Source organism: Dendrobates tinctorius, unplaced genomic scaffold (assembly GCF_039654945.1).
Source record: "Dendrobates tinctorius isolate UK_male_01 unplaced genomic scaffold, ASM3965494v1 ptg000170l, whole genome shotgun sequence".
NCBI lineage: Eukaryota > Metazoa > Chordata > Amphibia > Anura > Dendrobatidae > Dendrobates > Dendrobates tinctorius.
The window spans coordinates 1,480,194-1,506,573 of record NW_027361837.1 but is presented as its reverse complement, the minus strand read 5'-3'; the positions used below and the strand labels follow the sequence as shown (position 1 = coordinate 1,506,573).

General features: G+C 43.5%; 1 protein-coding gene across 2 annotated transcripts in view; it reads left to right on the top strand.

Moving 5' to 3' along the window:
- Positions 1 to 26,380, top strand: part of DUS2 (dihydrouridine synthase 2) — a 291,549-nt gene that overhangs the window by 255,160 nt on the left and 10,009 nt on the right. For both annotated transcript variants that reach the window (XM_073550793.1, XM_073550792.1), the window contains one exon: positions 15,376 to 15,449. In XM_073550793.1, coding sequence (XP_073406894.1) covers positions 15,376 to 15,449 — 74 coding nt within the window. The remainder of the gene's footprint in view (positions 1 to 15,375; positions 15,450 to 26,380) is intronic.

Here is a 26,380-nt window from a genome sequence, read left to right as displayed (position 1 = left end):
CGTCATGTCAGTGAGCGGCCCTGGAGACTTTCAGCCACACTGCCGAGACATTCTTCATGCGTCATGGATCAGTGATTCAGGCAAGATTTAAAAGACTGCTGAAAGCAGGAGAAGACGTCACGGGGAACCGCTAGACTGCACTCCGTGACCCAAGGAGCTGCAGCTGTGACAGGTAAGTATGTCAGTTTTTTTTGTGTTCTAGGGTGAGAATACTCCTTTAAGGCCAGCCAGAAGAGACACTGGGTGAGCTGCTGAAAAGGCAGACAGAGGAATCCCCAGCAATTGGGATCCTGTATATTTTACCCCCAGGTATGTTCAGCCCTAGATGTTTTGTGCCCTGCATGTTGACCCCAAAATCTGAGGGTGAAACATCTGGGGTCAAAATGCTAGGGGCGAAACACCAGATGGCGACACATTCAGGGACAAAATATGCTGTAGGTGAAACATCTAGGGGCGAAATATGTGGGGGCGAATCTTCCTGTGGGCGAAATGATAGGGGTGAAATGTACCTGGGGGCGAAACTTCCTATAACCGGAATAGTTATCCACATTGAAGTTTTCAGTTATTTTGTCCTATTTGTTTGCTTCACAATAAAAAGAAAACCAAATGGACACAGTTGTAGGCATGTTCTTTACATGACCTGATGTAAAGCCGTAAAAATAAGCAGTCAAATTCAAGGTTGTGAAGTGGCTAAACACAAATAACGCCAGGGGGTGAATACTTCCGCAAACCACTAGAGATTGAAAGAGGTCAGTGAGATACATATATATTGATGTGTGTGTGTGTGTAGTTTACTGTACTTGTATATAGCTAATAAATGAAAAAAATGGGGTGGGGCCCCCTATTTTTAATAGCTAGCTAAGGTAAAGCAAGAAGCTGTGACCTAGCCTTATTATGCTGTGAAGGGCCCAATAACCATGTAGCTTCCCAGCCCATAAATATCAGTTCACAGCTGTCTGCTTAACATTTAGTGGTTATTAAAAAGGGGGACCCTAAAAAAATGACTTGGGGGGGGGGGGGGGGGGTCCCCCCTAATTTTAATAATCTGCAAAGGCTAAGCAGACAGCTGCATGCAGGCTAATATTAATAAGCTTGGAAAGGCCATAAATATTGATCCATTCCTAGCCTTATAAGACCAGCCCTCAGCTGCCCCTGAAGTGGCACATCCATTAAATGTGCAAATTCTGGCACTTAGCCTTGGCTCTTCCCGATTGCCCTGGTGCTATGGCAATCGAGGTAATGGGATTGTGGGGTAATTACAGCAGCTGTCACTGATATCAAGCCCTGGGGTTAGTAATGGAGAGGTGTCTGTCATACACCCCCATTACGAACCCCGTAGTTAAAGGACATTTATGTGTGTGTGTTTATTTCTTTTATTTGTAAAAAGCACTCCCTGACAATTTCCCTCTTTAACCTATTTATTAAAAATAAAAAAAACTCCACGCTAGTCCGACATAATTCACAGAGGTCCCACGACAATCCCAGTCTTCTTCGTCCAGTGTATGGTGTCCCAGTCAGAGACCGAAGCTCCATTGACTGGAGCAGCAGCCACTGCCGGTTCTCAAGCTGTAATCTCCAAAAACCCAGCTGTTGTGAGGATCGGTATCGTCACTAAGGTCACCGAAGTTTACATCCGTCCATTCTCACGAGGTCAGTGAAAGAGCCAAAATGACGAGCAGTGATGTCGCCAGGGTAACTTTTACCGCTCCTCATTCCGGCTCTCGCAGCGACATAATAATAATCTTTTTATATAACACCAACATACTCCACAGCGCTTTACAGTTTACACATTATCATCGCTGTCCCCGATGGGACTCACAATCTAAATTCCCTATCAGTATGTCTTTTTGGAATGTGGGAGGAAACCCACGCAAACATGGCAAGAACATACAAGCTTCTTTCAGATGTTGTCCTTGGTGGGATTTGAACTCAGGACTCCAGCGCTGAAAGACTGCAGTGCTAACTACTGAGCCACCGTGCTGCTTACTGCTCACTCATCATTCCAGCTCTCACACTGTGCAGAGTGAAACATGGAAGCTGTGAACTGCGGTAACCTTACTCACATCAATCTCCTCACAGCAGTCTGGTTCCTGTGGAGCACAGCGTGAGAAGCGGCAGTGGCTGCTGCTCTAGTTTATGGAGCTTTGTTGTCTGAACGGAGCTCCATACACTGAGCAAAGAAGACTGGGATTGTTGTGGTACATCCATTGGACTACGGCAGACCGGTGTAGATTATTTTAATAAATGGGTGAAAGAGGAAAATTGTCTGGGAATGATTTTTATAAATAAAAGACTTTGTGTTTATTTCTTTTGACTAGGGAATTAGTAATACAGGTGTCTGATGGATGCCTCTCCTTTACTAACCACATGGCTTGATGTCCCCAACAGCTGCTGACATCAAACTCATTACCCCGATGGCCACTGCACTAGGGAAATCAGGTAAAGACTAGAACATGCAGCAGAATTAGCGCATGTAATGGATTTGCCACTTCAAGGGCGGCTTAGGGCTGATTGTATTAGGCTGGGAAGGGGCCGATATCCATGGACCTTCCCAGTCTATTAATATCAGCCAGTAGCTGTCTGCTTAGTCTTTGCTGGTTATTAAAAATAGGGGGGACTCAATGTAATTTTTTTTTTTTAGGGTCCCCTCCTTTTTAGTAACCAATAAGGGCTAAACAGACAGCTGTGAGCTGATATTAATAGGCTGAGAAGTTCCATGGTTATTGGGCCCTTCTCAGCATAATAAGACCTTCTCATAGCTGTCTGCTGTCTTTCCTTTAGCTGTTTACTGAAAATTTTTGGGACATCACGTCTTTTTTTTTTTTTTTTTTTTTTGCTAACTACGTGCACAGTTAATTACACATGCACTTCAAAAATTATGAATTTCAAGGATATCTATCTATATAATTTCTATCTTTGCACAACTAATGCCTAAACATCTATCATTTCTATTCCGGTATGTGTCACAAGAATGACACACTTTATAATCAGGATGCACGAGTGTGATACAAATGGGATATGCATGAGTGAGAGACTGGTATAGATAGGCATCCAGTCAATAAGGTAGTGATTGCAGTACATTGAAACATCCATTTGGATACTATGGATTGTGACCGGAATCTGAACTTTTCCTACCATGAGGAGAGCACGCACTCAGGAATGTGAAAAGCAACCACCTGCTCAGGCATTGTTGTGGGAGTTGGAAGGGAGGAATGTGAGAACCAAACCAACTGAGATAAAGGAGGAATGTGAAAAAGAAACAAGTTACTGCGCATGTCAGTGCGTGATCATTCCAATTAATATTATAAAAAGTACTGACCTCCTCAGCGGTTGGGGACTTTCCAGACGATTCAAGTGGACGCACTTAGTCTGTGATGCTGACGGAGGAAAACCCCTTCCCGCTGATCGAGGTCCCCCCGATGCGAAGGGTGATGCTACAATAACTCGGTAATTATTATTGATGCTGAAATCTTTCATGTCATAACTGTCATTTTTTTAAAATCTTGAGACTATTCATGTGCTATGTAAAACAAAATGATTGCTTGCTGAAATAAAAGATTGTCAATAATCTTTGCCTGGTTGGGATGCCAGTGAGCGCTACGTAAGTTAAGGTAAATAACCTAATTTGGGAGAAAATTTAGCAAGACATAAATTGGCGTAGTCGGCAGGATTTTTCAAATTTCAGGCTTTTGAGTAAAAAGATTTTTGTAGTTGTAACTAGGAAGGTTTTTGGTATGTTCTATAGTCTGGAGAAGTGATAATTGTAAAGTTGTGATAGGTTGCGTCTATTTGGCAGAAAGCCAATTTTGGAAAATCCTAAATAACTTTTTGCCTGAATATAATTTTGAAATTCTATTTTTGTCAAAATACGGAATATTAGTTAAGGTTTCTTTGTGCAAAAAATCAGCATTTTGCATTTTGCCAAATTTTTATTACAATGTTCAGGCGAAGTAATAAAGAAAAGTTGAGGAAAAACCGGAGGTTCCTGGCTGGACCAAAGCTCTGTATGATATAATAGCGCATGAATTGGGGAGTAGTGGACTTGCAGAGGCATAGGATAATAAGCTCAAGGGCTCAGAGCCCCATGATGTTGTTAGTGTACTCATGGGGATCCCTGCAAAGGCAGGTGATGCAGTTAACCCCTCGATGTTGTTAAGTTACTCGAGGGTGTCCCTGCAAAGGCAGGTGATGCAGTTAACCCCTCGATGTTGTTAAGTTACTCGAGGGTGTCCCTGCAAAGGCAGGTGATGCAGTTAACCCCTCGATGTTGTTAAGTTACTCGAGGGTGTCCCTGCAAAGGCAGGTGATGCAGTTAACCCCTCGATGTTGTTAAGTTACTCGAGGGTGTCCCTGCAAAGGCAGGTGATGCAGTTAACCCACTGATGTTGTTGATGTACTCAGGGGTGTCCCTGCTAAGGCAGGTGATGTAGTGTCTTTAGGACAATGTCATGTTTTCACTGACTCATGGTCAGTGGCAAATGGTTTAGCAACATGGATGATGGGATGGAAAAAGCATAATTGGATGATTCATGGTAAAGAAATTTGGGGTAGGGAAGTGTGGCAATATTTGGAGGAAATGGTGCAAGAGACACCTACCACTGTCTTTCATGTTGATGCTCATTTGCCAATTGACTCACTTGAACGTTTGTCTAACTCTGAAGCAGATAAAGCAGCTGCTATTCGACAAAATACTACTGAGATTGATGCTGGAGAAAAAGAAGCATGGCTGCAAGGTACAGCCGTTTGAGCTCATCAGAAAAGCGGACATCTTGGAGAAAAAGCCACTTACAGGTGGGCCCAGGAGAGAGGTGTGCCTCTGACACTTGACATAATAAAACAAACTATACAACATTGCCCAATATGTCAACATTCACAAAAACGAGAGGTACCACACACCGTAATGGGACACATAGGCAGAGGCCAGTTACCTGCTCAGATATGGCAAATGGATTTCATCGGCCCTTTGTCAGAGAGTAGGGGGTGTAAGTATGTCTGTACTGCGGTAGATACATATTCAGGACTGATGGTGGGCTTTCCGTGTAAAGCAGCCACCCAATGGAGCACAGAGCGGACCTTAGAGATAATAACACAGTATTATGGGGTCCCCTTACAAATTCAAACTGATAATGGATCTCATTTCACTGGAGATGCCATTAAAAAATATGCTCAGGACAATAATATACAATGGGTATATCATATACCTTACTATCCACAAGCAGCAGGTTTGGTGGAAAGAATGAATGGATTATTAAAATCCACATTGAGAAAACTTAATCAATCTGATACACAGTATGGACAATGGAGAGACAATTTGAGTGAGGCTTTACAGATAATTAACAACAGGCCTATCACAGATTCTATGACTCCTCTCATGAGGATGCTTACACCCAATCTCACCATACATGAGGCACACCTGATAAGGTCCGTCATATGGTGGAAAACTGATCAAGAAGCACGAATACCGGAACGAGCAACTCCACATTCAGCAGGTTTGGATTTGAGTGCATTGGAAACTGTTGTGATCCCACAGGGGAAAGTAAAACCAATAGCTACAGGATTGGGGTGTCAGATTCCAAAGGACCACTATGGACAGATAGCCACTAGGTCTAGTTTGGCATTAAAGGGGGCCATGGTGGTGGGAGGAGTCATAGATGCAGATTATCAAGGAGAAATCAAAGTATTAATGATAAATTTGGGGAATGAGCCTCTAATTTTGGAGAGAGGACAGCGTATTGCGCAAATGCTTTTGATTCCAATAAATTTGTCAGATGTGCAAGAGGGAACAGCCCCTTCAGAATTAACGATCAGAGGCTCAAAAGGTTTTGGCTCTTCTAACATCACTAATGTGGGAGCCAAAATCTGGGTTCAAAATACCCAAGGACCGCCTTCAGAGGCTGAAGTGATAGCAATAGGCAAAGACCATACCCTGTTAATTATGAGGCCAGGAGTGGAAAAATGGGAATATATCCCACAAGAAAAATGTTATTTGAGAGAATAATGTTGATTATTGATTTTATAGATTCCAAATCTTCAAATATGGTTAAGTGGAATCCTTGGGCACGCGTGTTTGGACAGCATCGGTGCCTGGACTCCTGGAATCTGTCTGACTACAAAATTCAGGAAGGAGTACGTTCCGAGGCCAGGAGATTGGAAGGAATACAACCGAACCACCCCGAATGAAAATGCCAGATGTGGAGGTTGGGGAAAACTCACCACTCAAGTGATTTTTGACGTTAATCTCACCATAACTGCAAAATATCCCCGACCGTGGTACCGTATTATAATGGGACTAAGTCTACTATATACTTAGCTGATAGTAAGGACACTTTGAATATTCAAGCTGAAGATCATATTATTTGTTGGACGACTGAACAGTTAACCTTTGATCAGTCGATATGGGATAATTATAGTTCAAAAGGGGAGAATAAAACTGAGTTCACTTTTACTTTAAACAAAACTATGATTATATTTTGTGGTAATGCCACCAATCGTCAGATGGTAGCGATGACAGGACAGAAATATCCGCCTTGTAATAATCACACGGGAACCTATAACGGAACAGGACTATGCTGTGGGATACCTAGTTTATCATGTGTATCATGGAGAAGGATACTCCAGGTGTATCTGATGTCACAGACTAAAGCTGATCCAGGACAGATGAAGAAGATTCCCACATCATGTGTAAAAACAGGAACTCAATCGCAGAAGACTGTTGTTGCAGCCAAAATAATCTTCCCACCTACTCCTGCATGTCATTATAGGGGTAAAAGGGCATGGTATGATACAGTATTGGGAGGAGTCGGGGCTGTGACTGGGACTTTGAACTCATTTGATATTGAAACTTTGGCAAATAAAATGCATAATGCCGGAAAAGATATCCAAGATGCTTTGACTATACAAGGTAGATGGATGCCTACTATTTGGCGTCCTTGGAAGCAGGCATTACAAATGGATACTTTTCTTTTACAAATGAAAAATGTTTCAGATACCTTAAATTTAGAAATTAATACTAATGTTAGCATAATAGTTAACTGGACAATATGTACGCTGCAAGCTATATATCAAATTCAGCAAAAAAATAATATGCAAACTCAACTTATGACCGGGAATGAGTTAGTCTGGAGGACCGTATTTAAAAATACAATCCCCAAGGTTTCCTGGTTAAGAATAGAAGCTCCTAAGATGGTTTGAAACGACACTTTGTGTTCAGGACTATTGATTGTTTATAATGTAACCAATCAACAAGTAATGTGTAGATTTGTAGTGATGCCATTATTATTAGGTATTCCTGGACAACAGTGGTTATGGATGCCCAAGTTTAATGGGTTATATATTGATAAAAATAATCGTACTTATGATTTAAGTTTATGTGAGGATACTTTAGAGGGGAAAATTTGCAGGTTACAATCAGCCGTATATGAACCATGTTTGTTACAAAATACTATGAATGTATGTGAATTCATCATTTTGCCAACCTCATATAGAATGTTGATTGAAATAGCCCCACAAGAGGTATGTGTAATAACGGATGTTCCAATAATCTCTGGAATGATAGTACCTTATGTGGGATGCCTAAGAAATGTAACTGCACTACAATGGGAAAATCGAACTTTTCTGTTAAGCTCAGATGTAACAACTGCTGCCACTATTGAGTGGGAACCAACAACATTAGAAATCAATAATTGGGAGGTAAATTTAACGAAATTGAAACATATAATTGAACAATCAGAAGAAGGAAAATATATGATTACTCAATTAAATAGAACTATACAAATGCATGTGATAAGCACCACTATTATAGCAGATAAGATTGTAAAAATGGGATCGATTATTGCTGATGCTACCTCTCATCATTGGCATGATATTTTTCTAGGGTATTCGCCCTCAGCTACCAAATTATTGAATTGGCTGATTCATCCCGTGTTGGTGATGGCTATTGTAGTGATTCTATTATCCATATGGAATTGCTATATAGCTTACAAAATGTGTTGCAAGAAACCACAAGTGCTCATGGTGTCCTATAAAGATGGTGTTTAAAAGACTGCAATCAAGGACCGATGGTGATACAAATGGGATATGCATGAGTGAGAGACTGGTATAGATAGGCATCCAGTCAATAAGGTAGTGATTGCAGTACATTGAAACATCCATTTGGATACTATGGATTGTGACCGGAATCTGAACTTTTCCTACCATGAGGAGAGCACACACTCAGGAATGTGAAAAGCAACCACCTGCTCAGGCATTGTTGTGGGAGTTGGAAGGGAGGAATGTGAGAACCAAACCAACTAAGATAAAGGAGGAATGTGAAAAAGAAACAAGTTACTGCGCATGTCAGTGCGTGATCATTCCAATTAATATTATAAAAAGTACTGACCTCCTCAGCGGGTAGGGACTTTCCAGACGATTCAAGTGGACGCACTTAGTCTGTGATGCTGACCGAGGAAAACCCCTTCCCACTGATCGAGGTCCCCCGATGCGAAGGGTGATGCTACAATAACTCGGTAATTATTATTGATGCTGAAATCTTTCATGTCATAACTGTCATTTTTTTAAAATCTTGAGACTATTCATGTGCTATGTAAAACAAAATGATTGCTTGCTGAAATAAAAGATTGTCAATAATCTTTGCCTGGTTGGGATGCCAGTGAGCGCTACGTAAGTTAAGGTAAATAACCTAATTTGGGAGAAAATTTAGCAAGACAACGAGTGCTGGATATACTGACTCCCGTGCTGCAGGAAAAAACAGACATGTCTACATGTGGTTCACACATACACACGACGCAGCCCCATAGATTTCAATAGGTCTATGTGTTTAAGTGTCTCCAGTACATGTGAAATCTGTCACCACACAAAATGGAGACACTGACATCTGAAGTGGGCCTTATGTGGTATCACGATCCGTTTTTTTGAAAAGCAAACATCCACAGATAAGTACTGTGGTTCATGCCCATTTAGTTGCAGGGAAAATTTGCATCTTTATTACTGGGGGGCTTAACTTTGGAATGAAAAAAAACTGTTTGAGAATCTGTGGGGCATTGACAATTGGAGCTGGTCGAAGGTCCTATTTAGAAAACCTCTTAAGATTTGCAGAAAAAAATCTGAGAATACGCATGAGATATACATATATACACATACAGTGGGGAAAAAAGTATTTAGTCAGCCACCAATTGTGCAAGTTCTCCCACTTAAAAAAAAAAAAAATGAGAGAGGCCTTGACATCATAGGTAGACCACAACTATGAGAGAAAACAAATTCAGAAAATTACCTCCTCTGATTTGGCAAGATTTATTTTGCAAATTATGGTGCAAAATAAGTATTTGGTCACCTAGAAAGATGCAAGATTTCTGGCTCGCACAGATCTGTAACTTCATCTTTATGAGGCTCCTCTGTCTTCCACTCATTACCTGTAGTAATGGCACCTGTTTGAACTTATGAGTATAAAAGAAACCTGTCCACAACCTCAAACAGTCACACTCCAAACTCCACTATGGTGAAGACCAGACCAGGGCAAAGTGCGCCCGTGGGCCACATCCGGACCTCTGGCTATCTCAGTCCGGCCTGCGGACCAAGACAGTCGTGGGGCTGGCGACCAGAGGTCCACAGGCCGCATGGTGCCAGCTGCTCACTGCCTCCTTCTGCACTGAGCGCTGACTTCTTTGGTGGAGGAGGGACCGCCAACCACTTCCTCCACGAATCAGCGTGTGAAACAGCTGATGCGATGACGTTATTTCATCGAGTCAGCTGTGTACTGCGGAGAGTCAGCTCACCAGAGGCAGGGAGAGAAGTAGAACACCGGAGAACGGGACTGAGGTCAGTATGTGGTGTTCATTTTTTCATGTGTTTGGGTGGGCATGGGGAGGCTATGGAGGTGAAATGCCACGGGGTGATGTGCTGCTGCATATGGGGGTGACATGTTGCTGCACATGCTGCTGCACTTGTAGTGGTAAAAACAACGGAAACACCAAGGAAATGTCCAAATTTTATTTATTGATAATTATCATATATATAAGTTAATAAAATATATATAAAATACAATAAGGGGGCCAATGCCATAAATAAGGCACTACCGGGGACCAAAATTTGTAATAATATAAGGAAACATATATACAGGTACAATATATGAAAAAATAACAATGATTGGAGATTTAATAAATATAAATATATAAAGTGACCGTGCTATAATATACTACCAAATTGGTTTTTATAAAGTGCATAATATGAAAAATAATGCAGCAAGAAAGGTTGTGCAGCAAAATATATATATAAAATTATATATATAAATGAATAAATAGTGCAGCAAAGCATATAAAACATAAAAAGAGCAATCTGTGGCTCTAATACACACTATTAAAGTGACAAACAGTGAAAAGAATGCCCAAAATCAAAAAAGTGAAAATAAACAATGCTGCGTGCTGTACCTCTATACTGCAGGGGTCCCCGGGATGTGCCAGCCCCGACGCGCGTTTCGGCGTACCTGACATGGTGTTAACATGCAGCATATGGGGCGACATGCTGCACATGGTGCTGCATATGGGGGGTGACATGCTGCACATGGCGCTGCATATGGGGGCGACATGCTGCACATGGTGCTGCATATGGGGGGCGACATGTTGCACATGGTACTGCATATGGGGGCGACATGCTGCACATGGTGCTGCATATGGGGACGACATGCTGCACATGGTGCTGCATATGGGGGCGACATGCTGCACATGGGGAGATGGGACGAAATGCAGTGTGTATAGGGAGGCTGTGTGGGGCTCATGCAGTATATGGGGGGTTGTGTGGAGCTCATACAGTGTGTATAGAGAGGCTGTGTGGGACTCATGCCGCATTTAAGGGGCTGTGGGGGGCTCATACGATATACAGAAGGGGCTGTACTCGGGTCAAACGATATATAAGGGGATGTCAAAATACTTAATTCTGCTCAATATTGAATTATACAATTAATATTAATATACACACATGGTCAGAATTGTTGGTACCCCTCATTTAAAGACAGAAAAGCCCACAATGGTGACAAATAACTTGAATTTGGCAAAAGTAATAAATCAAAAATCTATGAAAATGAACAAATTTAAGTCAGACATTGCTTTCCAACCTTGCTTCCACAGAATTTTAAAAAAAAATAAAACTCATGAAATAGGCTTGGACAGAAATGATGCTACCCTTTAGCTTAATATTGTGTTGCACAACCTTTTGAGGCAATCACTGCAATCAAATAATTCCTGTAACTGTCAGTGAGACTTCTGCACCACTCAACAGGTATTTTGGCCCACTCCTCAAGAGCAAATTGCTCCCGTTGTCTTATGTTTGAAGGTTGCCTTTTGCATGTTTCAGCTCTTTCCAAAGATGCTTAATAGGATTTAGGTCAGGGCTCATAGAAGGCCACTTCAGAATAGTCCAATGTTTTCCTCTTCGCCATTCTTGGGTGTTTTTAGCTGTGTGTTTTGGGTCATTATCCTGTTGCAAGACCCATGACCTGCAACTGAGACCAAGCTTTCTGACACTGGGCAGCCATTTCGCTCTAGAATTCCTTAATAGTCTTGAGATTTCATTGTACCCTGCACAGATTCTAGACACCCTGTGCCAGATGCAGCAAAGCAGCCCCAGAACATAAGAGCCGCCTGCATGTTTCCCAGTAGGTACAGTGTTCTTTTCTTGATATGCTTCATTTTTCCATCTGTGAACATAGAGCTGATGTGCCTTGCCAAAAAGTTCCATTTTTTCTCATCTGACCATAGGACATTCTCTCAGAAGCTTTGTGGCTTGTCAACATGTTTGGCAAATTCCAGTCTGACTTTTTTTGATTTTTTTTTCAACAATGGTGTCCTCCTTGGTTGTCTCCCATGAAGTCCACTTTGGTTCATACAACGACGGATGGGGCGATCTGACACAGATGTTCCTTGAGCTAAAAGTTCACCTTTAATCTGTTTAGAAGTTTTTCTGGGCTCTTAAGTTACCATTCGTATTATCTGTCTCTTTGATTTGTTATCAATTTTCCTCCTGCGAGCACGTCCAGGGAGGTTGGCTACAGTCCTATGGTTGGCTGCTTGGAAATGGTCTTATAACTTTTACCTTTAACATGTTTGTCTAGAATTTTCTTACTAATCTCATGAGACAACTCTTTCCTTCGCTTCCTCTGGTCCGTGTTGAGTGTGATACACAGTGAATATCTGTTGTCCCCTACACAGGCCCACTTATTGGATTTCAAGATTGCAGACACCTGTATTGCAGACACACCTAATTAGTGGTCACACCTTGATTTAACATGTCCCATTTGTCACATTATTTTCAGGGGTACCATCATTTCTGTCCAGGCCTATTTCATGAGTTTTATTTATTTTTATTTTTTTTTTAATTCTTTAGAAGCATTGTTGAAAAGTAATGTCTGACTTTAAACTTTTTCATTTTCATAGATTTTTGATTTATTATTACTTTTGTCAGATTCAAGTTATTTCTGTCACCATTGTGGGTTTTCTGTTATTAAACGAGGGCTACCAACAATTTTGACCACGTGTGTAATTATCAATAATATAATAAGTATATATATATAAACTGTAAAGCGCTTTGGAATATGATAGCGCTATATAAAAATAAAGATTATTATTATTAATATTGAGCAGAATTAATTTCGGCCTATTGTTTCGGCCCTCCACAACAGTCACAGTCTCTCATGTAGCCCCTTGGCAAAAATTAATTGCCCACCCCTGGTGCAGACCAAAGAGCTGTTTAAGGACACCAGGAACAAAATTGTATCACTGCACTAGGATGGGAAGACTGAATCTGCAATAGACAAGCAGCTTGGTGTGATGAAATCAACTGTGGGAGCAATAATAAAAAATGGAAGACATACTCATAATCACAGAAGCAGATTCTTTACTGTAAGAGCAGTGAGACTATGGAACTTTCTGCCGTATGATGTTGCAATGAGTGATTCACTACTAAAATTTAAGAAGGATTGGATGCCTTTCTTGAAAAGTATAATATTACAGGTTATATATACTAGACTCCTTGATAGGACATTGATCCAGGGAATTAGTCTGATTGCCGTATGTGGAGTTGGGAAGAAATTTTTTTCCCCAATGTGGAGCTTACTGTTTGCCACATGGGTTTTTTTTTGCCTTCCTCTGGATCAACATGTTAGGCTATGGGTTGAACTAGATGGACTTAGTCTTCCTTCAACCTTAAAAACTCTGTTACTGATAATCTCCCGCAATCTGCGGCTCCACACAAGATTTCACCCTGTGGGGTCAAAATGATCACAAAAACAGTGAGTAAAAATACAAGAACCACACGGGGGGACCTAGTGAATGACCTGCATAGAGCTGGGACCACCGTAACAAAGGCTACCATCAGTAACACACTACGCTGCCAGGGACTCAGATTCTGCGGTGCCAGGCATGTTCCCCTGCTTAAGCCAGTACATGTCTGGGCCCGTCTGAAGTTTGCTAGAGTGCATTTGAATTATCCAGAAGAGTATTGGGAGAATGTCATGTGGTCTGATGAAACCAAAGTAGGACTGTTTGGTAGAAACAAAACTCGTCGTGTTTGGAGGAGACAGAATGCTAAGTTGCATCCAAAGAACACCATACCTACTCTGCAGCATGGAGGTGGCAACATCATGCCTTGGGGCTGTATCTCTGCAAAGGGACCAGGACGACTGATCCGTGTACATAAAAGAATGAATGGGGCCATGTATCGTGAGATTTTGAGTGCAACCTTCCTTCCATCAGCAAGGGCATTGAAGATGAAACGTGGATGGGTCTTGATAATATAGTAACATAGTTTTGAAAGTTGAAGGAAGACCTTATGTCCATCTAGTTCAGCCTATTTTTAGTGCAGCTGTTCTGCATTGTTGATCCTGGGGAAGGCAAAAAACCCACAGAGTAGAAGCCAATTTTCTCCATAGGGAAAAAAATTCCTAAGCTGGGTCAACCATCTACCTATAATATTCTGTTATTCGTAACCTTCTATACTGTTACAAGAAAAGCATCCATTCCGTTCTTAAATTCATTCAGTGAGTTGACCATCACCACTTCCTCAGGAAGAGAATTCCAGAGCCTCACTGCTCTTACCGTGAAGAACCCTCTTCTATGCTGCTGCAGAAATTGTCTTTCCTCCAAACGAAGAGAATGCCCCCTTGTTCTTGTCACAGTCTTTGGTACAAACAGTTCATTGGAGAGATCTCTGTATTGCCCTCTGATATACTTGTACATATATATTAAGTCTCCCCTAAGTCTCCTCTTTTCTCGAGTAAATAGACCTAATTTTGATAACCTTTCTGGGTATTGTAGTGAACCAACTCCATTTATCATTTTAGTAGCCCGCCTTTGAACCCTTTCAAGTTCAGTAATGTCTTTCTTGAGCACCGGTGTCCAGAATTGCACACAATACTCCAAGTGTGGTCTGACGAGTGATTTGTACAGAGGGAGAATTATGTTTTCATCTCGTGTCCCCAGACCTCTTCTAATACATCCCTATGATCCTATTTGCTTTGGTGGCAGCTGCCTGACACTGAGCACTCCATTTTAGCTTCTTATTGACGAAGATGCCTAAGTCTTTTTCCATGTCTGATTTCCCCAGCAGTTTCCCATTTAGTAAGTAATTGTAGCATCTGTTTCTCCTTCCCATGTGCATAACCTTACACTTATATCTGTGTTAAACCTCATTTGCCATTTTTCAGCCCAATTCTCCAATTTACTCATATCTGTCTGTAGTGCAAACTGTCCTCCTTTGTGTTAACTACCTTACATAGTTTTGTATCATCTGCAAATACTGATATTTTACTGTGTAAGCCATCCACTAGATCATTAATAAATATATTAAATAGTAGGGGACCCAATACAGAACCCTGGGGTACCCCACTAGTAACCATGGCCCAATCTGAGTATGCACCATTAATAACCACTCTTTGTTTTCTATCACTAAGTCAGCTACCTACCCATCTACACACATTTTCCCCAAACCAAGCTTTCTCATCTTACTTACCAATCTTTTATGTGGGACAGTGTCAAATGCTTTAGAGAAGTCGAGATAAATGACATCCAATGATTCTCCTTGGTCCATTTGAGAGCTTACATCCTCATAGAACTTGCACAATTGGTGGCTGACTAAATACTTTTTTCCCCACTGTATATTGTGTATATACAGTATACATAAACAACATTTTGTGCTGAAAGAAAAAAAAAATAATACATACAGTTTGTACAAAAATACAAGCTGCCAACTACAAGTGGAGAAACATTGCTAAATTTACATTTGTCATTGAGGTGTATAATGCATGAAGGGGGAAGGAGTTAAGTTTCTAAGTTAAAAAATATATTCATGTAGGTAAAATATTTAGTAAATTTTGTTTTGTTTTATCTTCAGGTCCAGAGATCATTTGATAAATTTTTTCGATCTGTGGTCACTGTGAATGAAAAGAAATACTGTTCCACTTTGTGGTAAGATTGGATTTTGTATTTATTTATTACTCTTTCAAAGTTTTACATTTGATTTTTTTTTCTACCTAGACATTTTATTTAAATATTGAATACACATCCATTTGTTTTATGCCTTCTGTAAGAGAAAATTATACGAGAAACAAGTTCTTTTTTTGTATTTTTTTTATCCTTTTGATTAATGATTGAAATTTAGCACAAAAACGAATCCTTTAACTTTAGATATGCAGTCTTTGTATTTGGATGATCATCCAGGTCCAAAATATGTTTTTGTTCATAACTTCAGATAGTGCTGTGGAAAAACTGCCAAAACTTGGGACAATGTACTTTTGGGTGAAAAAAATCATATTAACCATCAGAAAAATCTGTATTTACCTACAGCCATAGTGTTGATCTGCAAGTAAAAACTGAACATATTTGTCAGTCTGTGATGTAATAAATGATCTTAAAGAAGTTGAGTAGCAGATAGCAGTCAGAAACTCTATTTTCAGAAGAAGTTTATCAACAGATTCACAGTTAACTCATTCTACACCCAGCTATGTACAGTGAAACATAGAAGTTGTACAAGTGGTTAAAATTTTTTTTAATTAATTCCACTTGCAAAAATTATTTTGAAGACACGAGCACATGTATTTAATGTCTACATGACATTTGACATGAGACTACGTCGTGATCTGGAAGGGGTTCCCACTGAAAGAATGACATAAATTTACGTCATTTTGATCATGCGGGCACAAGCAGTGCCAGCACAATTGCCACCAGGAGCTCGGCGTAAGCGAAAGCCAAGCCCCGGCTGCCCTGGGCTATTTAGCCCCCTAAATGCCACAATCGATAGCGATCACAGCATTTAGAAGGCTGGGAAGGGGCTCCCTGTACCGTCCAATTGGTGCCTCCGCGAACTCAACGCAAGGGCCCGATCGTTGGCATGCAACCTCCCGGTCAGCTAGCTGCAGCAGCCTGTTAGACCATGCTCATGGCATGGTCTAAGAGGTTTCTGTCAGTGCAGCACTGACAGGTATAATGCATTACGGTACTGATGTATTGCAGTGCATTGTACTAGCTATCAGACTAATGAAGTAGAAATTTTTTTTTAAAAATTTAAATTTTTAAAAATAATAAAATAAGCAAAACATTATGAAAAATATTAAAGCAATAAAAAATACCATTTATTTATATAAAAAAAACAAACAAACACACTTTGGTATTGCTGCTTTCGGAAGCATCCAACCTCTAAAACTCACGCTACATAATCCCTTCAGTGAACTCCGTAAAAAAAATAATAAAAAATATCGCCAAAAAATGCTTTTTCTTTATACTGCCAAAAAAGTAGAATCAAACACAATAAAAAAGTTGAATGCAAATAAAAACTGTATCGCTGAACACTAGAGTTGAGCGACTTTTGGTTTTTTATGGTCGAGTTTCGTTTCGTGAAACCCGACTTTTACAAAAGTCGGGTCTAGCAAGATCGGCCGATTATAGGGAAAAGTCGGGGTCGTCACGAAACCCAATGTAAGTCAATGGGGAATAAAAGTCGGCAGTGAGAGGAGGACAGGAAACACACCTACAGTGCTCCTTTGAATGCCAAAAGCATCAATTCTTCTTACTTAAGCTGGTCAACCTTAATTAACTTCATAATACAAGTTACGCACTGAAAAATGGGGGTTATTTGGCTAAAGTTGTGGGGGGGTAGGGCTGGCTCCAGGTTTTCATGTGCCCTGGGTGAAAGAGCGCCCCTTTAACACATAATACCACAACTCATCATGCTCCGATACGGCAGAGAAATAGCGGTATAGTACAATGAAAAATACTTCACTTTTTACATCTCGTGACGAGGCCCATCTATTTCTCCATACAGAATCATTGGTCCCATATAATGTTTGAAACAGTATATGATGAGCTCCACATAATGCTACAGTATATGTTGGTCCCCATGGATGAAGCTCCACTGTCTTATGGGCCCAAATAATGCTCCAAACATAATGGGCCCCATTTCTAATGCTCTAGTGTATAATGGGCCCTGTAAATGCTGCTCCAGTGTCTGATGTCCACCTTTGGAATGTTCCAGTGTATGGTGGGCCCCATCTATCATTCTCCAGAGTATAGTGCTCCCCAAAAATTGCTGTCCCAACATTGAAAACAATCAAATAAGTCTCCTCGCTAGGGAATCCCTGTACTAGTCTGGACTCCTCGTCGTCCCCATCTTCCATCTCACTGCACAGTATTTCAACCTTGCAAGTGCTGTGATCCTGAGCAAGCAGGGGGGGCCCACTCGTTGGCGACGGCACTGGCACAGGGCCCCTGATAGTACGGTGGTGTGTCTGATGGCGGGTGGGCCGAACCTGCACTTTCATCTGCAGCTTCCTCTTTGTCACCGTGTAAGATGGAACTGTATATGGGAAGGGTAACCTGAGTTTCATCAGGGTCAGATTCAGGCCGGGTAGCGTGCAAGGGGAATGTAGTGGTCTGGGTCAATGTACCAGCAGATTCATCGAGCAGTGGCTGGGCATCAGTGCACTTGTGTCGCCCCCAGGAGTACGGTCGCCACAGTGGCATTACCTTCCTCCTAGGGAGTGTGATGTCATGCTTGGGAGCAACGAAGGATCTCTCTAGCAGGTTAACTGATTGGGCGGCGTTATTCCCACGAGTCATGACCCTCCAAACAGCGTTCATGAAGGCAAAGTGTTTGTTTTACGTGGGCAGTATGGTTGCAAAGCTGAACCTTAAAGGAATGTCCAGAAGGGCACCACCAGGAGTGGAGCCTACGGCGTAATTTGACTCAACACGGGCAACCTCAACCATGCCAGCTACAGAACAGATGCACACATTGCAAGCTTAATTCCGTTAACGAACGAGACTCCGTCATGCCCCGCGGTCCGAGTCTGGCTTACTAGAGAGACACGTGAGGCTCTGGCACATGAGATTGGCCAATAACTGGTGTGTCATGCCCTTACATGTCCGTGGCTGCATGTGCGCTACACTGAAAAGGCCAGCGTTTGTCGCTTACAGGTGCAGATAACCCGCTGAACAACGTTAGTGATGGGGATCATTGATTACAATTATTACTCGCGAACGATGATTTCCCAGTAAGTACAGGTCAACCGCAGTTCCGGAATTAGGCCTAACCGTCATTCCTGAAAAAAATGAAAAACTTACGAGTGCAAACCACAGGTGCTGTAGCTTGCTTAACAGCTCGCCAGCCGTTCTCACGCCCAGTATGGATTACACGTGATTGCACAAAGGTGAGAAAGGGTACCGTATCCCCGGATAACATGTATGGATAGCGTACACATTCAAAATATATGTCTATACATCAGGAGGCAGGCTCAGACGGTGTTAGGCCCAGTATGGCTTGCACATGATTGCACAAAGGTGAGAAAGGGTACCGTATCCCCGGATAACATGTATGGATAGCGTACACATTCAAAAGATATGTCTATACATCAGGAGGCAGGCTCAGACGGTGTTAGGCCCAGTATGGATTGCACGTGATTGCACAAAGGTGAGAAAGGGTACTGTATCCCCGGATAACATGTATGGATAGCGTACACATTCAAAATATATGTCTATACATCAGGAGGCAGGCTCAGACGGTGTTAGGCCCAGTATGGATTGCACGTGATTGCACAAAGGTGAGAAAGGGTACCGTATCCCCGGATAACATGTATGGATAGCGTACACATTCAAAATATATGTCAATACACCAGGAGGCAGGCTCAGACGGTGTCAGGCACAGTATGGATTTGACGGCCCAGACTACACAGCGGAGGAGCAGGGAGAGGTAAAGATTGCAAATGCTGGGGCCCTGCCCAAGCAAGGGGGGCCCACTCGTGGGCGTCGGTACTGGCACTGGGCCCCTCATAGTACGGCGGTGTGTCTGACGGCGGGTGTGCACCACCACCGTCAGAGACACTTGATTGCACTATGAGGGACCCTGTGCCAGTGCCCGCGCCCAAGAGTCAGCCTACCCACCTGTACAGGGCAACGGCACTCGCACGGTGTCGTGCGCTAGGTGGTGACCCCGGCCATGGGGGGGGGAGGCAGCACAGTTGGACATTCAGCTGATGATATTGGATATTCAGCTGATGCAAAAGGCGAAATAGGTCAAGTCCCAGGAAGAGGTGGACCAAAGCAAGCCATTTTTCTGTCACCCTATGTGTCACCAGGGGAAGGTGGGACAAAATCCTTGGAAACCCATGCATGGTTCATTTTAATGAAGGTTAGGTCATCCACATTTTGGGTTGACAGACGGGTCCTTTTTTCTGTCAGGATTGATCCAGCTGCACTGAAGACTCTTTCCGATAGCACACTTGCAGCTGGGCAAGCGAGCTCCTGTAAGGCATATTGTGCCAATTCAGGCCAGGTGTCCAGTTTAGCAGCCCAATAGTCAAAGGGGAATGACCTGTGTGGGAGAACATCGATATGGGATGAAAAGTAGTTTGTAACCATAGTTGACAACTGCTGTCTCCTGTCACTTTCCATCGATGCTGTATTACCAGTTGTGTGAGCGGTACTTGAAAAATCAGTCCACAACATTGTCATGAAACCCCTGTCTCCAACGCCACTTCTGCTGTGTGCATCATGAACACCTCTGCCAAGCTGCCCCCGGCCCGTACGGCTCGTGTGAGAACCATCACCGCTGCTGTGTGCTGGGAATGCCTCAAGCAACCGATTTACCAGAGTTGCTTGTTTATTAGCCAATATTAGGTCAAGGTTCTCCTGTGGCATGATGTTTTGTAATTTGCCTTTATAGCGTGGATCCAGGATGCTGGCCAACCAGTAGTCGTCATCGTTCATCATTTTGGCAATGCGGGGGTCCCTTTTTAGGATCCGCAAGGCATAATCTGACATGTGGGCCAATGTTCCCGGTGTCAATGATGCACTGCGAGTGCTGGTTGGAGGAGCACTTTCTGGCAAATCCACATCCCTGCAGTCACGCACAAACCCTGTACCAGACCTTGCCACGCCAACATTTTCACTTGCCCCACGAGATGCATCCTCCTCCCCTAAGTAATCATCCCCATCATCATCCTCCTCCTCCTCTTCTTCCTCCAACTCGTCCAGGAGAGGTCCCTGAGCAGACAATGGCTGAATGTCATCAAGGATTCCCTCCACCTCTTCCTCCTCGTCAACATTGGCTGCAGACGCCTGCTCCTTAAGGTGCGTCAAAGTTTGCATGAGCAGACGCATAAGTGGGATGCTCATGCTTAGGAAGGCGTCGTCTGCGCTTACCAGCCGTGTGCATTCCTCAAAACACTGAAGGACTTTACAGAGACCACTGCACACCTGTCAACTCCATGTCTGCTCTCAAAGTGCCTGGCCGTGTATCCTCCCACAAATGCATTATGGCCTGCCTCTGCTCGCACAGCCGCTCCACCATGTGCAGGGTGGAGTTCCACCTTGTTGCAATGTCGATAATGAGGCGGTGGTTGGGAAGGTGGAGCAATCGCTGCAGCTTCTGCATACGAACGGAGTGTACAGGCGACCGGCGGATGTGCGCGCACAGTCTTCGCACCTTATGGAGCAGGGCTGTTAACTCCGGATAATTTTTGAGGAAGCACTGCACCACCAGGTTCAAGGTGTGAGCCAAGCAAGGTATGTGGCTGAGTTTTGAAAGGGCTATGGCTGCCACAAAATTACGGCCGTTATCACTAACTACCTTGCCTGCCTCAAGATGTACACTGCCCAGCCATGACTCAGTTTGTCGCTTCAAGTACTCGGCCAGCACCTCGGCGGTGTGTCTATCGCCCAAACACATCATCTGCAACACAGCCTGCTGACGCTTTCCACTAGCTGCTCGATAGGGGGACACCTCGTGTGCAACAGTGGCAGCTGCAGATGGAGTGCTCGTACGACTGCGCTCTGTGGACGAGCTTTCACTTCTGGAGGAGGAGGAGGGTGGAACGCCTACAGCCAACTGTTTCCTATACCGTGGGCTAGGCAGCACTGTCCCACCACCGCTGTCCCCTGTGAACCCTGCATCCACCACATTAACCCAGTGCGCAGTGATGGACACGTAACGGCCCTGGCCATGCCGACTGGACCATGCATCAGTTGTGAGGTGCACCTTTCCACTCACTGACTGCTTGAGTGCATGGACAATGCGGTCTTTCACATGATGGTGGAGGGCTGGGATGGCTTTGCAAGAGAAGAAGTGGTGACTGGCTAGGTCATAGCGTGGTACTGCATAGGCCATGAGTTCGCGGAAAGCTGCGCTTTCCACCAACCGATAGGGCATCATCTCAAAGGAGATTAGTTTGGCAATGTGGGCGTTCAAAGCCAGTGTACGCGGATGAGAGACTGAGTACTTTCTTGACCTACTCATAGTGTCTGGGAGGGTGAGCTGGACTTGAGAGCTGCATATGGTAGAAGTAGCGGTGGACAGGGCGGACTGAGAGAGGGTTGATGATGGTGATGGAGTTGGTGTTCTTTCTGATGGCCTAGATTCAGTCTTTCGTTGATATAACAGTGGGATTCCCTGACTGCTGTGGCCTTGCAACGACACCTCAACATTTGCTGCTGTGCTAACCGGTGGGCTTACAGTGGGGGAAACAATGTAGCGTTGCTGACTACCTTCTTTGTGATCAGTTGCACATGTGGCACTTGAGGTTTGGTGTTGTGTCCACGCTTGCAAGTGCATGCTGGTTAAATGTCTAAGCATGCAACTGGTATTCAAATTTTTCAGATTTTTCCCTCGGCTAAAGGTCTTTGCGCACTTCTTACAGATAACCTTGGCCTGATCATGAGGATTTTGTTCAAAAAAGTGCCACACTGCACTCTTCCTACTTTGGCAGACATTTTGCGGCCTAGCACGCTGTGATGTTTTGACCCTCTGGACAAGCTGTCCAGCAATTCTTTTGATTTTTGGAACCTGTCTTTGGAGTGCTCCGGGCCTGCCAGATAACAGCTGTTGCGATGTTGATGTCTGCTGTGGATGCTCCTCATCTGAGCTATTGGAAGCAGCACCCTCTTCCCCCAATGGATGCCAATCTGGGTCAACAACTGGATCATCCATCACCTCCTCTTCAATGTCATGTGCACCTTCCTCTGTGTCACCGTGTATGGTGGTATAGTGTGCGGGAAGGGGCACCTGAGTCTCATCAGGGTCAGAATCAGACTCTGTACACTGCGAGGATAATGTAGTGCTCTGAGTGAATGTACCAGCAGAATCATCTATCAGCATCAGTGCACTCCATGTCAGATTCATCTTGGCCTGGGTAATTCACCATTTCACTTGATAATCCAGGCATGGTATGTGAAAACAGCTCCATGGAGTAATCAGTAGTATGGCCTGCTTCATCCTTCAATCTTGGTTGTGGTGAAGGACACAAGGAAAGGTGTGGTTCATGAACATGAGCCTCCAATGACGACTCGGTGCTTTTACTTTTTACAACTTCAGAAGAGGAGGCGATAGAGCTGGAGGCTGAGTCAGCAATGTAAGACAAAACTTTTTCCTGATGCTCTGGCGTTAAAAGCGGTTTGCCAACTCCTAGAAAACTAAGCCTTCGAAGCCTTATGGAGCCAGACGATGACTCAGGCTCAACACCTCCTGCATTCGGTCCTATTTTGCTTTTGCCACTACCATCAGATCCACCACCAACACCATCATTACCAGCTGCCAACCCCCGCCCAATTCCACGGCCTCTTCCACCAGCCTTCCTCATTTTTGGTAGAAATGTAGACAAAATCCAACAAACTATATAGTAATGTAAAACAAGGTACAAGGTGTCTATAGGACAGGGGAGATTTAGATTTTCTGCACACACTAGTGGACGCTGGACACTTTTGGATTGTGTGAGGCCCACTGAATATCACAGTGCTATGTCACAGGCTCGATGGCACAGGTGTGAAAAAAGTGACTACAGGATAAGGGAGATTTTGAATTTCTGTGAGATTTTGAATTTCTGCAGACACTTGTGGACACTGGACACTTGGATTGTGTGAGGCCCACTGAATATCACAGCGCTATGTCACAGGCTCGATGGCACAGGTGTGAAAAGTGACTACAGGATAAGGGAGATTTTGAATTTCTGCAGACACTTGTGGACACTGGACACTTTTGGATTGTGTGAGGCCCAATGAATATCAGAGCGCTATGTCACAGGCTCGATGCAGCAGGTGTGAAAATAGTGACTACAGGATAAGGGAGATTTTGAATTTCTGCAGACACTGGACACTTGGATTGTGTGAGGCCCAATGAATATCAGAGCGCTATGTCACAGGCTCGATGCAGCAGGTGTGAAAAAAGTGACTACAGGATAAGGGAGATTTTGAATTTCTGCAGACACTTGTGGACACTGGACACGGATTGTGTGAGGCCCACTGAATATCACAGCGCTATGTCAGGCTCGATGGCACAGGTGTGAAAAAAGTGACTACAGGATAAGGGAGATTTTGAATTTCTGGGAGATTTTGAATTTCTGCAGACACTTGTGGACACTGGACACTTGGATTGTGTGAGGCCCACTGAATATCACAGCGCTATGTCACAGGCTCGATGCAGCACGTGTGAAAAAAGTGACTACAGGATAAGGGAGATTTTGAATTTCTGCAGACACTTGTGGACACTGGACACTTTTGGATTGTGTGAGGCCCACTGAATATCAGAGCGCTATGTCACAGGCTCGATGGCACAGGTGTGAAAAAAGTGAATTGTAGAATTGGGCAGAATAGGAATCTCCCTAGAGTGTAGGTCTGTAAGAACGGAACAAGTCCTCCACAGTGACACACAGCTTCACTGTGGCTGTGATAACAGCCGTTACACGGTACTGTGTGAGGAGCGTACACCGCTGTATGGTGTGAATAAATGCACGCTCAGTACCTTAGCAGGACAAAAAAAAAATTGCGATTGCTTTTAAAAAAGCAGTTTGCAGAGCAGTGGGGAAACAGCAAAGCAGCTGTCAGGAAGCCTTAGAAGGCAGCCTAACAACCAACACCGCTGATCCACCACAATATAGCCTCCCCTTGCACTGCACACACAGTGACTGGTGTGTTGCACAGGCAAAATCGCTAGCAGCAGAAGCAGTTTTTTTGTCTTCTTCCCTGCCTAACGCTCTCCCTACAGAATCAGCAACCTCTCCCTATGCTAAGATCGGCAGAAGTAAGGTGGCGGTCGGCGTGCACGCCCTTTTATAACCCCTGTGACCCCCACCAAAGCAAGCCAATCACTTGCATGCCCTTCTGAAAGATGGTGGCGACCCCTGCCTATGTCATCACGTTGCCCACAGTGTCCGTGGATCCTGATTGGCTGAAAAAGAGCGCTAAACAAACTTTTGAAACGCGACTTTGGCGCGTAAGTCGCCGACCTCGTGGCCGACCTCATCCTAGGGTCGGGTTTCGTTTCATGAAACCCGACTTTGCCAAAAGTCGGCAACTTTTGAAATTGTTCGACCCGTTTCGCTCAACTCTACTGAACACGTCATCCTGTACCACAAAAGACAAGCCGCCATATAGCTCCGTCAGTGGAGAAATTTAAAAAGAAAGTTATAGCTTTCATAATAAATCTATGCAAAAAACATTATTTTTCTATAAAGTAGTTTGTGTAAAAGCGGCAAAAATATTAAAAAAAAAGTTATTATAAATGTGGTATTTCTGCTATCGTACCTGAAGAATAAAGCTGTCTCATCACTTTTACCATATGGTGAATGGCAAAAAAATTCTTGAATTGCTGTTTTTTCATTTATTCTGCCTCCCAAAAACTGGAATAGAAAGCCATAAAAAATGTTATTTCCCTTAAAATGGTACCAATGAAAACATCAACCCGTCCTGCAAAAAACTATCTATAAACAGAGAGATGCATGCCATATAAGCTGTCAGTGCTGCACTTTCTGCACACTGACCTGAGAGACTTCTTGATCATGCACTGTGCATGACAGGAAGTTTCTCTGCTCTGGTAACCTGGATTTAGTCATGATGACATTGGGTTACCATAGCAGCGATCGGGACCCCGTGTCACGCCGCGGGGTCTCCAGTCCAATGGCAGAGGGGCTATTAGCCCCTCTGCCAGCATTGGAATGCTACGATCTTGTTTGATTGCAGTGTTCCGGGGGTTAAAGTTTCGGGAGAAGACTGTGACTGCTCCTGTTAGAATCAGCTGACACCCAGCTGCAATCGGCCGCACTCCCCCTGTGAGCGCGGCTGATCGTAATGACGTACTATCCTGTCCATGGTCTAATTGTGCCAGGGCACATGGACGGGATAGTACGTCAGCTGGCACAAAAAAGTTAATGTACACTCTGCACCCCACCTTGACTGATAAAAAAAAAAAACAAACGTAGAAATTTTTGCAAATTTATTATAAAAGAAAAACTGAAATATCACATGGTCATAAGTATTCAGACCCTTTGCTCAGTATTGAGTAGTAGTACCTTTTGAGCTAGTACAGCCATGAGTCTTCTTTGGAATGGTGCAACAAGTTTTTCACACCTGGATTTGGGGATCTTCTGCCATTCTACCTTGCAAATCCTCTCCAGTTCCGTCAGGTTGGATGTTGAACTTTGGTGGACACAGCCGTTTTCAGGTCTCTCCAGAGATGCTCAATTGGGTTTAGGTCAGGGCTCTGGCTGAGCCATTTTGAAGCCATTCAATTGTAATTTTAGCTGTATGCTTAGGGTCATTGTCTTGTTGGAAGGTGACCCTTCGGCCAAGTCTAAGGTCCAGAGCACTCTGGAAGAGGTTTTCATCCAAGATATCTCTGTACTGAGCCACATTCATGTTTCCTTCAATTGCAACCAGTTTTCCTTTCCATGCAACTGAAAAACACCCCCATAGCATAATGCTGCCACCACCAGGTTTCACTGTTGGGATTGTATTGGGCACGTGATGAGCAGTGCCTGGTTTTCTCCACGCATACCACTTATAATTATCACCAACATTTTCTATCTTCTTCTCATAAGACCAGAGATTCTTATTTCTCATTGTCTGGGAGTCCTTCATGT